General features: G+C 39.3%; 1 protein-coding gene and 1 long non-coding RNA gene across 13 annotated transcripts in view; one reads left to right on the forward strand and one right to left on the reverse strand.

Annotated features, from left to right (window-relative positions):
• The window catches only part of NBEA (neurobeachin), a 438,607-nt gene that overhangs the window by 46,302 nt on the left and 379,704 nt on the right, over positions 1–12,601 (forward strand). For all 12 annotated transcript variants that reach the window (XM_077341872.1, XM_077341873.1, XM_077341876.1 and 9 more), the window contains 2 exons: positions 4,391–4,510; positions 5,173–5,319. In XM_077341872.1, the coding sequence (XP_077197987.1) occupies positions 4,391–4,510; positions 5,173–5,319 (267 nt within the window). The remainder of the gene's footprint in view (positions 1–4,390; positions 4,511–5,172; positions 5,320–12,601) is intronic.
• LOC143839623 (uncharacterized) overlaps positions 1–12,601 on the reverse strand; it is a 116,025-nt gene that overhangs the window by 6,606 nt on the left and 96,818 nt on the right. The window lies entirely within an intron of this gene.

Consider the following 12,601-nt stretch of genomic DNA (forward strand, 5'->3'; position numbering starts at 1 on the left):
CTTCATGGGGCTTTGTATTGGCTTGCCAGGTTGCTTTGGCTTGGATTCTGTCCTTTGAAATTGGCTTTGTTGTTCTGGCAACACTGTATTCTTTACTTAAATTATTTTGTATCAGTTTTGTGGTGGATTCTTGGATTCAACATTGCCTTAAATTCTTAGGTTGTATGTTGACTCACTCTTGTTTTACATTTCTTGTGTTAAGCTTGCCACATTGTCCTACAATTCTGTTGGGATTCCTCTGTTCTGCATTGATTCTTTGAACTTGTGGGTTCTGTTTGAGAGGCTTATGGCTAGGGGGTACTTTGCTTGCTCTTCTAGGGAATCTAGGGAGGATGGCTGTGGGCATCTTGTTGAGGAACCAATATAATTGGACCTCTTATTTCAATTCTCTTGCAACTTGAGGGTTATTTAAAAGACAGGAACCAACAGCTCTGTTCAAATTTGTTCAGAAAATAATCTCTCCAGTCTTTCAGAAAGATGTGGAAGAATGGAGGTGAATAATACTGGAATTTTGAAAAAAATCTGGACCCCAAACCAGTATCTGGAACTTGGATAACCAGGAATACCAATATTTTTTCATCTCCCTGATATCCAAATCCTAAAAATGGCAATTTGTTTTCGAAGTGTACATCCTTATTTGTAAGGCATGGTTTGATTGTGACTGCAGCTTTGATGGAGGGGAAATGCAATTGTGCTTGTGAATACAGATTACCTATAGCTTGCTTACCTATAGGAGAACTATACAAGAGCGAGCTTAACATCCCTGATGACCACAGTGGGGTAGTTACTGACCTGGAGCCAGACATCCTGGAATGTGAAGTCAAATGGGCCTTAGGAAGTCTGAGCAACAATAAAGCTAGTGGTGGTGACAGCATTCCAGTTGAACTATTCAAAATCTTAAAGGACGATGCAGTAAAAGTGCTACACTCAATATGCCAGCAAATTTGGAAAACTCAGCAATGGCCACAGGATTGGAAAAGGTCAGTTTACATTCCAATCCCAAAGAAGGGCAATGCCAAAGAATGTTCAAACTACCGCACCATTGCACTCATTTCTCATGCTAGCAAAGTTATGCTCAAAATCCTACAAGCTAGGCTCCAGCAATATGTGGACCGAGAACTTCCAGAAGTACAGGCAGGATTTCGAAGAGGTAGAGGAACTAGAGATCAAATTGCCAACATACGCTGGATCATGGAAAAAGCTAGGGAGTTCCAGAAGAACATCTACTTCTGCTTCATTGACTATGCTAAAGCCTTTGATTGTGTGGAGCACAACAAATTGTGGCAAGTTCTTAAAGAGATGGGAATACCAGAGCATCTTATTTGTCTCTTGAGAAATTTATATGCAGGTCAAGAAGCAACAGTGAGAACTGAACATGGAATCACGGATTGGTTCAAAATTGAGAAAGGAGTTCGGCAAGGCTGTATACTGTCGCCTTGCCTATTTAACTTGTATGCGGAGCACATCATGAGAAAGGCGGGATTAGAGGAGTCACAAATTGGGATCAAGATTGCAGGGAGAAATATCAACAACCTCAGATATGCAGATGATACCACTCTAATGGCAGAAAGTGAAGAGGAACTAAAGAGCCTGTTGATGCGGGTGAAGGAGGAGAGTGCAAAAGTTGGCTTGAAACTCAACATCAAGAAAACAAAGATCATGGCAGCCGGCCCTCTCAATTCCTGGCAAATAGATGGGGAAGAACTGGAGATAGTGACAGATTTTATTTTCCTCGGCTCCAAGATCACTGCAGATGGGGACTGCAGCAAAGAAATTAAAAGACGCTTGCTCCTAGGGAGGAAAGCTATGGCAAATCTAGACAGCATCCTAAAAAGCAGAGACATCACCCTACCAACAAAAGTGCGTTTAGTCAAAGCTATGGTATTCCCAGTTGCAATGTATGGCTGCGAAAGTTGGACCATAAGGAAGGCCGAGCGTCAAAGAATTGAGGCTTTTGAACTCTGGTGCTGGAGAAGACTCTTGCGAGTCCCTTGGACTGCAAGGCGAACAAACCGGTCAGTCCTAGAGGAGATCAGCCCTGACTGCTCTTTAGAAGGCCAGATCCTGAAGATGAAACTCAAATACTTTGGCCACCTCATGAGAAGGAAGGACTCCCTGGAGAAGAGCCTAATGCTGGGAGTGATCGAGGGCAAAAGAAGAAGGGGACGACAGAGACTGAGGTGGATGGATGGAGTCACTGAAGCAGTAGGTGCAAACTTAAAAGGACTCCAGGGAATGGTAGAGGACAGGAAGGCCTGGAGGATCATTGTCCATGGGGTCGCGATGGGTCGGACACGACTTCGCACATAACAACAACAACATAGCTTGCTAACAATCAGGAATTTTGGAAATGTAAGGGGGGAGGGGAAGGCATGCATAGGACTGAGGCTCATTTTTAAATGATGCATTGATATTACAGTTTGGTAGAAGGTATAATAATTAAAAGGAGGTAGGTATCCATTGTAACCATGTTTTGCCAATGACTACAAGATTTTCTTGAGGGAAAATATTGAATCAGAAAAATTTCTGGAACTTTTCTTTTGTCTTAAATAGAATATGATCTGATATAACACACTGATGTATATGTACCCCATGTTTATTTTATGCTCTAATTACAAGTACATAAACTTAAATTAATATGGAGCAAACCAGTGTGGTTTCAGTATTAAAGTCAATTTTTTTGAACAAATTGCTTTTATTGGAATGCTATCTGTATAAAGATGATAAGGCATATAGTCCCCTTATATTGTTTACATTTAAGAAAAGGTACAAAAGATTTTTAAAGACTGTTAACAATAATTTTAGCACAGTTAAAGAACTGTGCATGGTGTGCTGTTGACGTTTAAACAGAGAATAAGAGCCTACAGCTCAGCTTCACCGTTGCTTTATGTAGCATTATACTTGCTAGCTAACGTATACCTTGATTTGTATTTGTATTTTATATATACTTGTGATTTTATTACCCCAGCCCCATATACTGTGAGAACACAGTTCCTAGGGAGAATAATCTGAAATGCATTAATTATAATTTTAAAATGGCAAGGCTTGTCTAATAGTCTGAGAATGGCATCTGCTGTTAATTTTATAAAACAGAAAAATTTCCACATAACATCTTTGGTTTATAGTGTACATAAGCACAATATATTGCTATAATAATATTAAATGTAAGGAGGAGGTTGATTTTTAAACTTCCTTTAAATACTTTGTCAGGACTTAACTGATTTTCCCGCCTCAGTTACTGCCTTGATTACAGATGTTTAACTTGAGTCTTAGCACATAGGATATTATAGGTATCAGAATCTGGCATTTATTCCATTCTAAAGAGAAATGATAGCCAACAGTAGAATTCATAATATTACTCAGGGCATACAGTCTGCTGTATGCCTGTTTTTGCAGTGACATTTTTTGTCTTCACAGGAATGTGGGTAAAAAGCAGTTAAAGGTGATCTGTAAATAGGATTACCATTCCATTGCTTTTTGGATTATATATTAAAATGCCAAGGGTAGGTAGAATAAAAAGCCTTTATGGGATCTGAAATGTGATTTCCCTCCCTCTCCACAAAGAGTACAGTAATATTCCTTCCAAAGAATCTGAAGGGGAGGCTGTATGTGTAAAAAAATACTTGAAGAGATGCTTCTTGATGAAGAAAATAATTTTGTAGTATGAACTATAAATAAGAAACTCATTGAATGCAGATGGCTGCATCATCATCATCATCATCATCATCATCATCATCATCATCATCATAATAATAATAATAATATTTCTAGGCCACCCATCACTAACAGCAGTTAGTGGATGAGTTTTGATTATTGCACAAATATTTGGAACATGCATAGGTCTGAGACTAGAGGCCATATAAAAGTTTTAGAATGTTGCTTTTTGGATTATCTGGTAGAAGGCACATAACCCTACAATCCCTTAATTGCTAGCTTTACTGTTCAAGCAAAGTCTTAGTTGTCTCTGACCGTGAATTTCAGTGCTGGCACTAGACCTTGGTGTGTGCTTGCTACTTGAGTAGCATAATACCAGGCCAATCCCGAGACTGCCACCAAAATATTCTTCACTTTCAAAATGTGTTTGTCATTCCTCATCTAAGGCTTTTTAAAGACACAGGGACTTCAAATTCCAATTTATGCTGTATTGCAGGTTGCTTGTATGATTAATTTCACAGTTTTAATTGCCTACAGTAGCCAGAATGACAGTCCATAGCTAGAATCTTTATTTATTAAAAGGCAGTTTGATTGAAGCTTATTATTTTGTATTTAATTTGTATACCACTTTCCCAAACAAACCTCATTCTATTGTATTTGACTTTTATATTGTGACTTTTTAGAACTTCCAACAAATTACTGCTCCCTAGTAATGATATCTTTTCCATTTCTTTAGTGGTACATGATTAGCATTGTACACATCTACAATCGCTGGAGAAACAGTGAAATTCGCTGTTACGTTAATGGTCAGCTAGTATCCTATGGTGACATGGCTTGGCACGTGAACACAAATGATGTATGTTTTTTTTTAATTATATTTCTGATTGTATGCGGAATAAATTAATCAATATATCCTTTTTAGAAACTTATGAGGGCACAAGTCTAGGGACAAAAGGTCTTGAGATGATGGAATTCTTGTTCTTTAGAGCATTTCCTACAATATGAAAATTCTGTTAGGAGTGTACTTTTCAGTGCATCAAGGGAGATCTTGCACTGTAACTGTTCCCTACAATTTGTTTCAGATATTTTGTGGTTCTGAATAGAGTCAGAGGGGAAGTCTTTCAGCTTTTTACAAAGTTTCAGTGGGAGTCTAATTTGCAGCCTAGGTTAGATGTGTTTGTAATTATATACCATGTGATACAACAAATCTCCTATGTTGAAATATATCTAAAAATATATTTGCTTTACAATATAAAAAAACTAGTTGATTTTGCATGATGAATAAGACAGCTTGTTCATTCTTAATGATGCATGTGCAGCATATACTTTATCTAGCCATAAATGATTTGTAATTTATTTACCAAAGAACTGTATGTTTCTGAGAAAATATATGTTTCTGAGAAAAATCAGAAAATTTTGCTTGATGAAATAGCTTCTACCCTGCTTTCCTTTTGTTTATGTGTAATTGAATTGTCTCTGTACAGTATGTTAAATGTTTACTTTTTCCCAAAAATACAGAGCTACGATAAATGTTTTCTGGGATCTTCTGAAACTGCTGATGCAAACAGAGTATTTTGTGGTCAACTTGGAGCAGTCTATGTCTTTACTGAAGCTCTCAACCCAGCACAGATTTTTGCAATACATCAGTTAGGACCTGGATACAAGGTAGTAGTGCTGATTTTTTTTTAAAGCTTAATCAATATACAGTGCAGTTAAACCGTATAAAATAATGTTTTGATGTTTAGATTCCTCTGAAGTACACTTTATATTATACTTCTTCTCAGCTTCCTGGATACATACCTGTATTCTGCTGCTACTAATATCCAAATTTTGAACCAATTATAAATTTGCATTAAGTCAAAATTAGCAGAATATTGATTAAAAACTGTTATCTCTAGTGAGGTAGAAAAATACCAATTATGGCAAATGATATGTATCATGGTATGTATAAAAAATACAGGAAGGCGATTTTTAGAAAGCTTAGGAGGGACATGTAAATTTGTCTACGGTGTTAATATGCTGTCTTTCTTTTGGCATGGTTGCCAGTTAATGCTACTATTGCTGAATTAGAACAGAACAGTATAAGATCATGCATCCTATAAGAACTAATATAATGAAAATGGATTCAGGTGGGTAGCCATGTTGGTCTGAAATAGCAGAATAAAATCTGAGGCACCGTTAAGACCAACAAAGTTTTATTCAAGGTGTGAAATTTCATATGCATGCACACTTCCTCAGACATATAGGTATCAGTGTTTATTGATAATGATAATGAAAATGTTTGTTAATAGTAACTGAGTAGCTGAATTTTGCTCAACTTTCTGATATTGATACTCTATGGCTAGTACAGCAGCAAGGGCAGTTTCATATGATTCTAAAGTTTGAAAAGCATTTATGTAGTGAACTCTAATATACTTAAAATTTCTGTATACATAGAGGCTTGTATCCCATAAACCACTTGCAGAGAGTGCTGGTGGTTCATATCATCCCTGCACTCTTTTTCCCCTGGAACCCTTTCCATCCCCAGGAAAGATATTCTCATCACAGAGGGTCTTGTGTGCATTGATTAATGTGCAAAAATATCTGCATTGGATCGGAAGTTATTTAAAACTTCTGTTACTGAACAGAACATCTAAAAATATATTAATCTAAAGATAGTGTTAGATTCTTTATGAATGGATAGTATTATAAGCCCCAGATAAAATTTAATTTAATAGTTGTTTTGATAGAATTTTATGGGGTTTGGAAGCCATGTTGCAGTAACTTGAAAATGTAAAATAATGCAATGCTGGACAAATAAATATCGCATACATGATTGCTTGACCATCAACAAATTTCCAAATAAATTAGGTTTTTTTTTCAAATTTGCACAGCCTTGTAGAAGGCAAGTAAAGGAAGAGGTTTGTCTTCTAATAATACATTATATCTGTTGAGAAGGAAATTGACAAAATGTCCCCAAAGAGCAGATTGCAGGAAGAAATCCCTCCATATCCTGGCTAACTGTGACAGCAATTACTGTCAGAATTTAAGAAAGGGAGATCATATTCTCTAATGGCTCAGAAGACCTTGTTTAAGAAATGTGCCCAATGTGAAGCAAAGGTGGCACAGACAGATGAACAGACTGTGCATGTTATACCTGGGCAAGGGATACAATGTTACCAAACTGTGAGTGTAAGACCATCTCTGAAAGAGTCCCCAAACTAAAGGTAGTGGTATGGGAGTGGTAAGTCAGTTCTCCTTAAGTGGGAGAAGTCTTCCAAAACTGGTTAGGTCACACCTCCACTCACTCCAAGCAGGGCTATGCAAATTAGTATCCAAATTAGCAAATTAGTATCCATTTCCAGCAGGAGTGTGGACTAGCCTCAAAACTGGGGACCTTATCAGTATATAGAAGGAGAAGAATAGTTGGTTCTTAAATGCCACTTTTCTCTACCCGAAGGAGTCTCAAAGCAGCTTACATATGTCTTCCCTTTCCCCTCCCCACAACAGACACCTGTGAGGTGGGTGAGGCTGAGAGAGTCCTGATATCACTGCTTGGTCAGAACAGCTTTATCAGTGCTGTGGCAAGCCCAAGATCACCCAGCTGGCTGCATGTGGGGGAGTGAAGAATCAAACCTGGCATGCCAGAGTTAGGAGTCCATATTCCTAACCACTACACCAAACTGGCTCTCTATACCTTCAACAAGGTTATGGTAGTAGTTAGCACTAAAACTTATGTTCCTCCAAATATAAATTATGTTTTGCAATTAAAACACTTAGAACTTCTGGTTTTCTGCCCTGATTCCGTCTTGGCAAAAAGAAGGATGGAATATGTTGGTTGTTCAGAAGGTTCTCCATATATACATAACAATGACAAAACATGTAAACTGACACCACAAGTTTTACTGGAGTGGTAAAGTCTCCAGCGTCACATTAGTTATCTGGATCAGACTTTGCATCAAGAAGACATATGGTATTCATGTTTGAGACAACCTGTAATGGTCTAGCCCATATTACTAGAGCAGCAATGACTTCAGCTGCATTCAGAACCAGGAAACTTACCAAGGACATGGGTAGAGCAGTAACCGAGTTTTCCTTTTCTTCTTGGGTTATGCATTTCATAACAGTCGATTGAAACTGCTTTGGGAAGATGAGTTATTAAGGTGATTAAAGTTATACTGTATTTGTTGTATTGGGGAGCTTGGCTATTCTATGCCTAGAAGGGACAGCCCACTCTCATCTGGAGAGGCATACTAATTTGCATAACCCTGGAGTGAGTGGACGTGTAACCTAACTAGTGTTGGAAGACTTTGCCCCAGCTTGGGAAGAGGGTCTGGGCAATGCGTCATCCTCATCTTAATAAGATCTAGACCTATATGCAAATCAGTTGTTTTGTAAGGTGAAGGCATTGGTAAAGGATGCATGCACCACTTCTCAGTGTCCAAAGGATAATCTTTGGTTACATCTATACTGAGTCACCAGATGTGGTGGCTTTTCCCATGTTAGAGTGATTATTAGAGATAGCAGGAGAGTTATGGAGTAAGCCAGTAACTATACCAGCCCTGTGACAGCATATGGAATTTGTTTTAGAGTAGAATAGGATAGCTGTACCTATTTAGGTACACATTCCCTGTCGTCGTCCTTGGTAACAGAGGAGATGCAACTAAGAGGGTGGCAACGCTATCATGCATCACTGGTGGACAAAGAGAGGAGATGTAGTGGGATGAAAAATATATTCTTTGATTATGCGTAAGCTCAGAATTGCCAATTATCTTGTCATCATGGCAGAGTTTCAGCTGTTTCTTTAGGAAAAACTGAATCTGTACTTGGAAGAATTGTCATGTGAGAAAAAAGCATTAGCAAAGATTATTCCAACAGAGACACTGAAGTTACCAAAGCAGCAGATTAACACAACTTCAATGAGATCTATGGTTGCATCTTTCGTTTTGCGAAGATAGATATGGCTTTCTACTGCTCTGCCAGGGGATACATGTCAGAGGGTGGAAGATCTCCCCTTCCAAGGTAGTACTTGATTGTCAGAAAAGAACGATGAGACTTTGATGTAGATTAAAAGAAACCATCAAATGGCAAAGTTATTGGGCGGTGATGCCATCCTATATGAATGGCTTGCAGCCCTAACAGGATAATTTACCTAGCGTGATGTTACCAAAAAACACACCAGACTGGAAAACTATTTATTCTTTTATTTAGCTGCAGCAAAGAAAAAAAGGCACAGGGGGACTAAGGTACAGACAGGACCTGTGCCAAGAAAAATAGGGATACATAGGATTATATGCTTTTGACTCAGAGGCTGGCTGCATCCCCTGGAGCAGTGCCATCATTCCACTCCCTCATTCCATCTCCAGATCAACGATTCAAAGAGAGATTCAAAGGCATGGGGAGAGTTAGTGTTTAGGTTGGCAACCACATCAACAGTGTTCACAAAATGAATAGCGCCACTTACATTTGAAAGGCTGTATGATGTATTCCTTTTTAGATGATCAGTTGGTCTTGGCTCTAGAGAGATGTTGAGAGAGGATTTAAGATTGCTTACTGATACTTGTGAAAGACTGGGTTTAGTGATAAACTGGATGAAATCTAAATTAGAGCTGATTCAAGAGGTTCAGTTTATTGGTGCAGTTCTAGATGGTGCAGTTAGGAATGGGGTCCTACCTTGAAATAGGGGAGCCTGCTTTAAGGCTATGGTTAGATGCTTCATGGTGAACAGTTTTCAAACTGCATGTTCTATACAGTGTTTGCTCGGTCTCTACACTCAGCAGTTCCTCCCCTAGCTAGATTATATATGAGACCAATTCAATTGTGGTTCTTGCAGTGATTTAGTCCGTTGTCAAATTCCTACTACAAGAAGTTCTCTATTCCTAGAAGAGTGACCAGGATGGGATCCACTCTCTTTGTGGGACATCTAACCCCTTCAGTGGGTGGAGAAACTCTTTTATGTTTTCTCTCCCATTCCACTAATAGGGAGAGTGGTGGAAAAGATTTGGGAGAACTCAGATTTGATTTTGATTGCTTACTTTTGACTATGACAAATGTGGTTTGCCAGCCTGAAATAGTTGTCTGAGGATTGTATATTCACTTACTAGTAGTTTTCGATCTCTTAAGAATAGAGCAGACAAGATATCACAATCTGACAAATATACATTTGACAACTTGGAGGATTTTATTCAAGAGTTCAGGTGCTTTTCTGGTGTTAGAGAAATATTTATACAGATGAGAAAGATGGCAGCAAGGCATTCATACTGCAATAACTGGAACAGGCTTGTGGAATGAACATTAACTAAAGGTGTTTTGCCTTAAAAATTGTATTTAGCTTATATTAGAGCACTTTTTTGAGTTGAAAGGAAAGAACTTGTCTCACTGGTCTGTTAGCGTGTATCTGGCAGCTATCTCATCATTTCAATCAACATTTTCACATAGTTTGTCTAAAATATTTCTAAAGGGCCTGCCTAAATGCCAGCACTTCAAATCCAAGACTAATATAGCCATGGTTATTGTTGTTAGTACTGTCTCACTTAATGGCCAAGCTATTTGAGCCTTTGACAACAATATAATTAGAATTCTTTAGTGTGTTCTTTAGTAGTGATTACATCATTGAGGTAAATTAATTAGCCACACTGCATATGGATCCTCCTTTCCTCAAAGTATTTCAGGAGAGCGTGGTAATGCAGCCTAGTTTATGGTTTCTTCCCAAGGTAGTTTCAAAATTTCATTTGACTCAAGAAGTTACCTTAACAGTGTTTTTTGTTTGTTTGTTATATGTGGCTTTCAAAAGGAAAAAAAGGCTTATAGTCACAAAATTATCCAAATGGATTGTTTCAGTGATGTTACTTGAAAACAGGGGTACCATGTCCATTAATAATACATGCACATTCAACTAGGATACAGGCATTATTGGTGGCCTTCCTCAAAGGAGCTCCATTGAAGGAGATGTGCAGAGCTACAACATGCTTGTTCTCTGATGCACTTGTAAGACACTGTGTGCTGGATCTGGATGCAAGAAGAGAGGCATCAGTGGGCAAAGCTGTATTACAGTCTGTATTTCAATAAAGTTCTGTTTGAGGTGCTCATCCTGCCTCCTGAGTGGTTAGCTTGCTAAAAATCCCAATGTAGGACTGTGCAGGAGACAAAGATGAAAATAGGGTTGCACTTACCCATAACTGAGGCTCATCAAGATCTTCTGTGCAGGCACACATTCCCTCCTACCTACCTGGCTATGAGCTCACATCAACTCAATGGACCTCAAGGGGAAAAGGGATGTTGTGTTATTGGACTGTGTGACTGTTGGAAGGGAAATGTTCCCAGTAGTTCCAGTGGGCATGCAGAGGCTCCTATGGATTCTAAGCTAGAAGATGATATGTCATGGCAGGCCTATGCATACACAGTCCTCAATGTGTGCACAGAACACCTTGATGAACATCAGTTACAGGTAAGTACAACATTGTGTTTTTACCAGAAAGACAGAATGGAAATACTTAGGAAGATGGAGGGGGGAAATGTTCATGTGAAATACTTCAGAATTGCCCTCTGCACTGAGTGGCATGTCTCAGGTTCATGGAATGATAGGTGAGTGTGTGGAATTGGCTGCTGGGACTGTTATACCTCATTTACGTTCTCCCCACTCCATCCTCCAAAGGAGAAAGTGAAGAGGAGCATGTGACTGCCAGTTCCTCCTCTGAAACTGAATCCATGCCCATCTGGCTTGTGGGGTGTTGGCTAGTGATGTACTGCCCACCTAGGGCTGTGTGTGCCTAGGTTGCAGCAGCTGCTCTTTTCACCTGACCTGCTCACCTTGTCCTTACAAAAGAGGGAAAGAGGAAGCTCAAGCAATCACCAGATCCTTCAGGATTCATATCCACCCATTTCTCAGGGCAGTGGCAGTTCCTTGCCTGGCTGGGTATATGCATAACCAGCTAGCCTTGAGGGGTGGTGGTGGGGGAGGCTACTAGTGGGCCTAGGGTGCCAAGACCGCTAGGACCTGTTGTGGTTTAGCTGCATCCATGCAGAGAAACCGTTATGAAGATTAAAGCTGGCCTGAGAGGGGACAAGGGGATGAAATTGTCATTTACCTCAGTGGAAGAGAACAAAGAAAACAATTTTACTTTTTTTCCCTTTCCCCCCTCCTTCCTCCCAATGTATGAAGCTGTTACTTTGAATGGATTCTGTGACCCTAGGGCAGAGTCTGCATTTACTTTCTTTATTCCATTGTCAATCCTGTTGAATTCAGATCGCTTTGAACTCGGGTTTTTCCCTTCCCCCCCTATTGAAACAGGAAAGTCTTCTGCACATGGTTAGGGTAGTTCAGAAGGGGGGGGGAGCCAAGCCTCTTTCTTTCTTTTCTTGAAGGGGGGGGGAGAGGAGCCAGGCAGGGAGCCTCTTTCTTTTCTTGGAGGGGTGGGGGAGAGGATAGAAAAAGGCAGAGGAGGGAGGAAAAATCCAGGACCAAGAGGGGCTTCTCCTTTAAGGCAAGCTTGTCACATGACCAGGTGTAGCCTATCAGAGGTTCTCTACCACGGAGCTTTCTTTCCCAATCCGGATATTGAGGATTAAAAGCACTCTATGATATCGCACAATAAAGGTAGGGTCACTCCGGATCAATCCTTCTTGCTGCAGAAGGAAAATTTAAATCGCCCAAAATCCAAACGGAAATCGCATTCTGTGTAGAGGGCAGGGACTGAATCGATCTGGGGTTGGAATAAAAGCTCCGTGCAGTTTACACCTAGGAGTGATGTTTTGAGCTGCAACAATACTGATGCATGTGGATAAACCACACTTTTTATACAAGGAATAGTCGGATACTGTCCAACATATAGTAAATAAATAAGATATATGTATAATCTTTTGCATTCTAATAATATATGTTTCTTGATGATGAAAAATATTGCTGTTTCTATTCTTCCATATTATATAAGAGCATTTAAATATAAATATAATAAAAATAATCAATTTT

This window comes from Paroedura picta, chromosome 6, assembly GCF_049243985.1.
Source record: "Paroedura picta isolate Pp20150507F chromosome 6, Ppicta_v3.0, whole genome shotgun sequence".
In the NCBI taxonomy this organism is placed as follows: Eukaryota; Metazoa; Chordata; class Lepidosauria; order Squamata; family Gekkonidae; genus Paroedura; species Paroedura picta.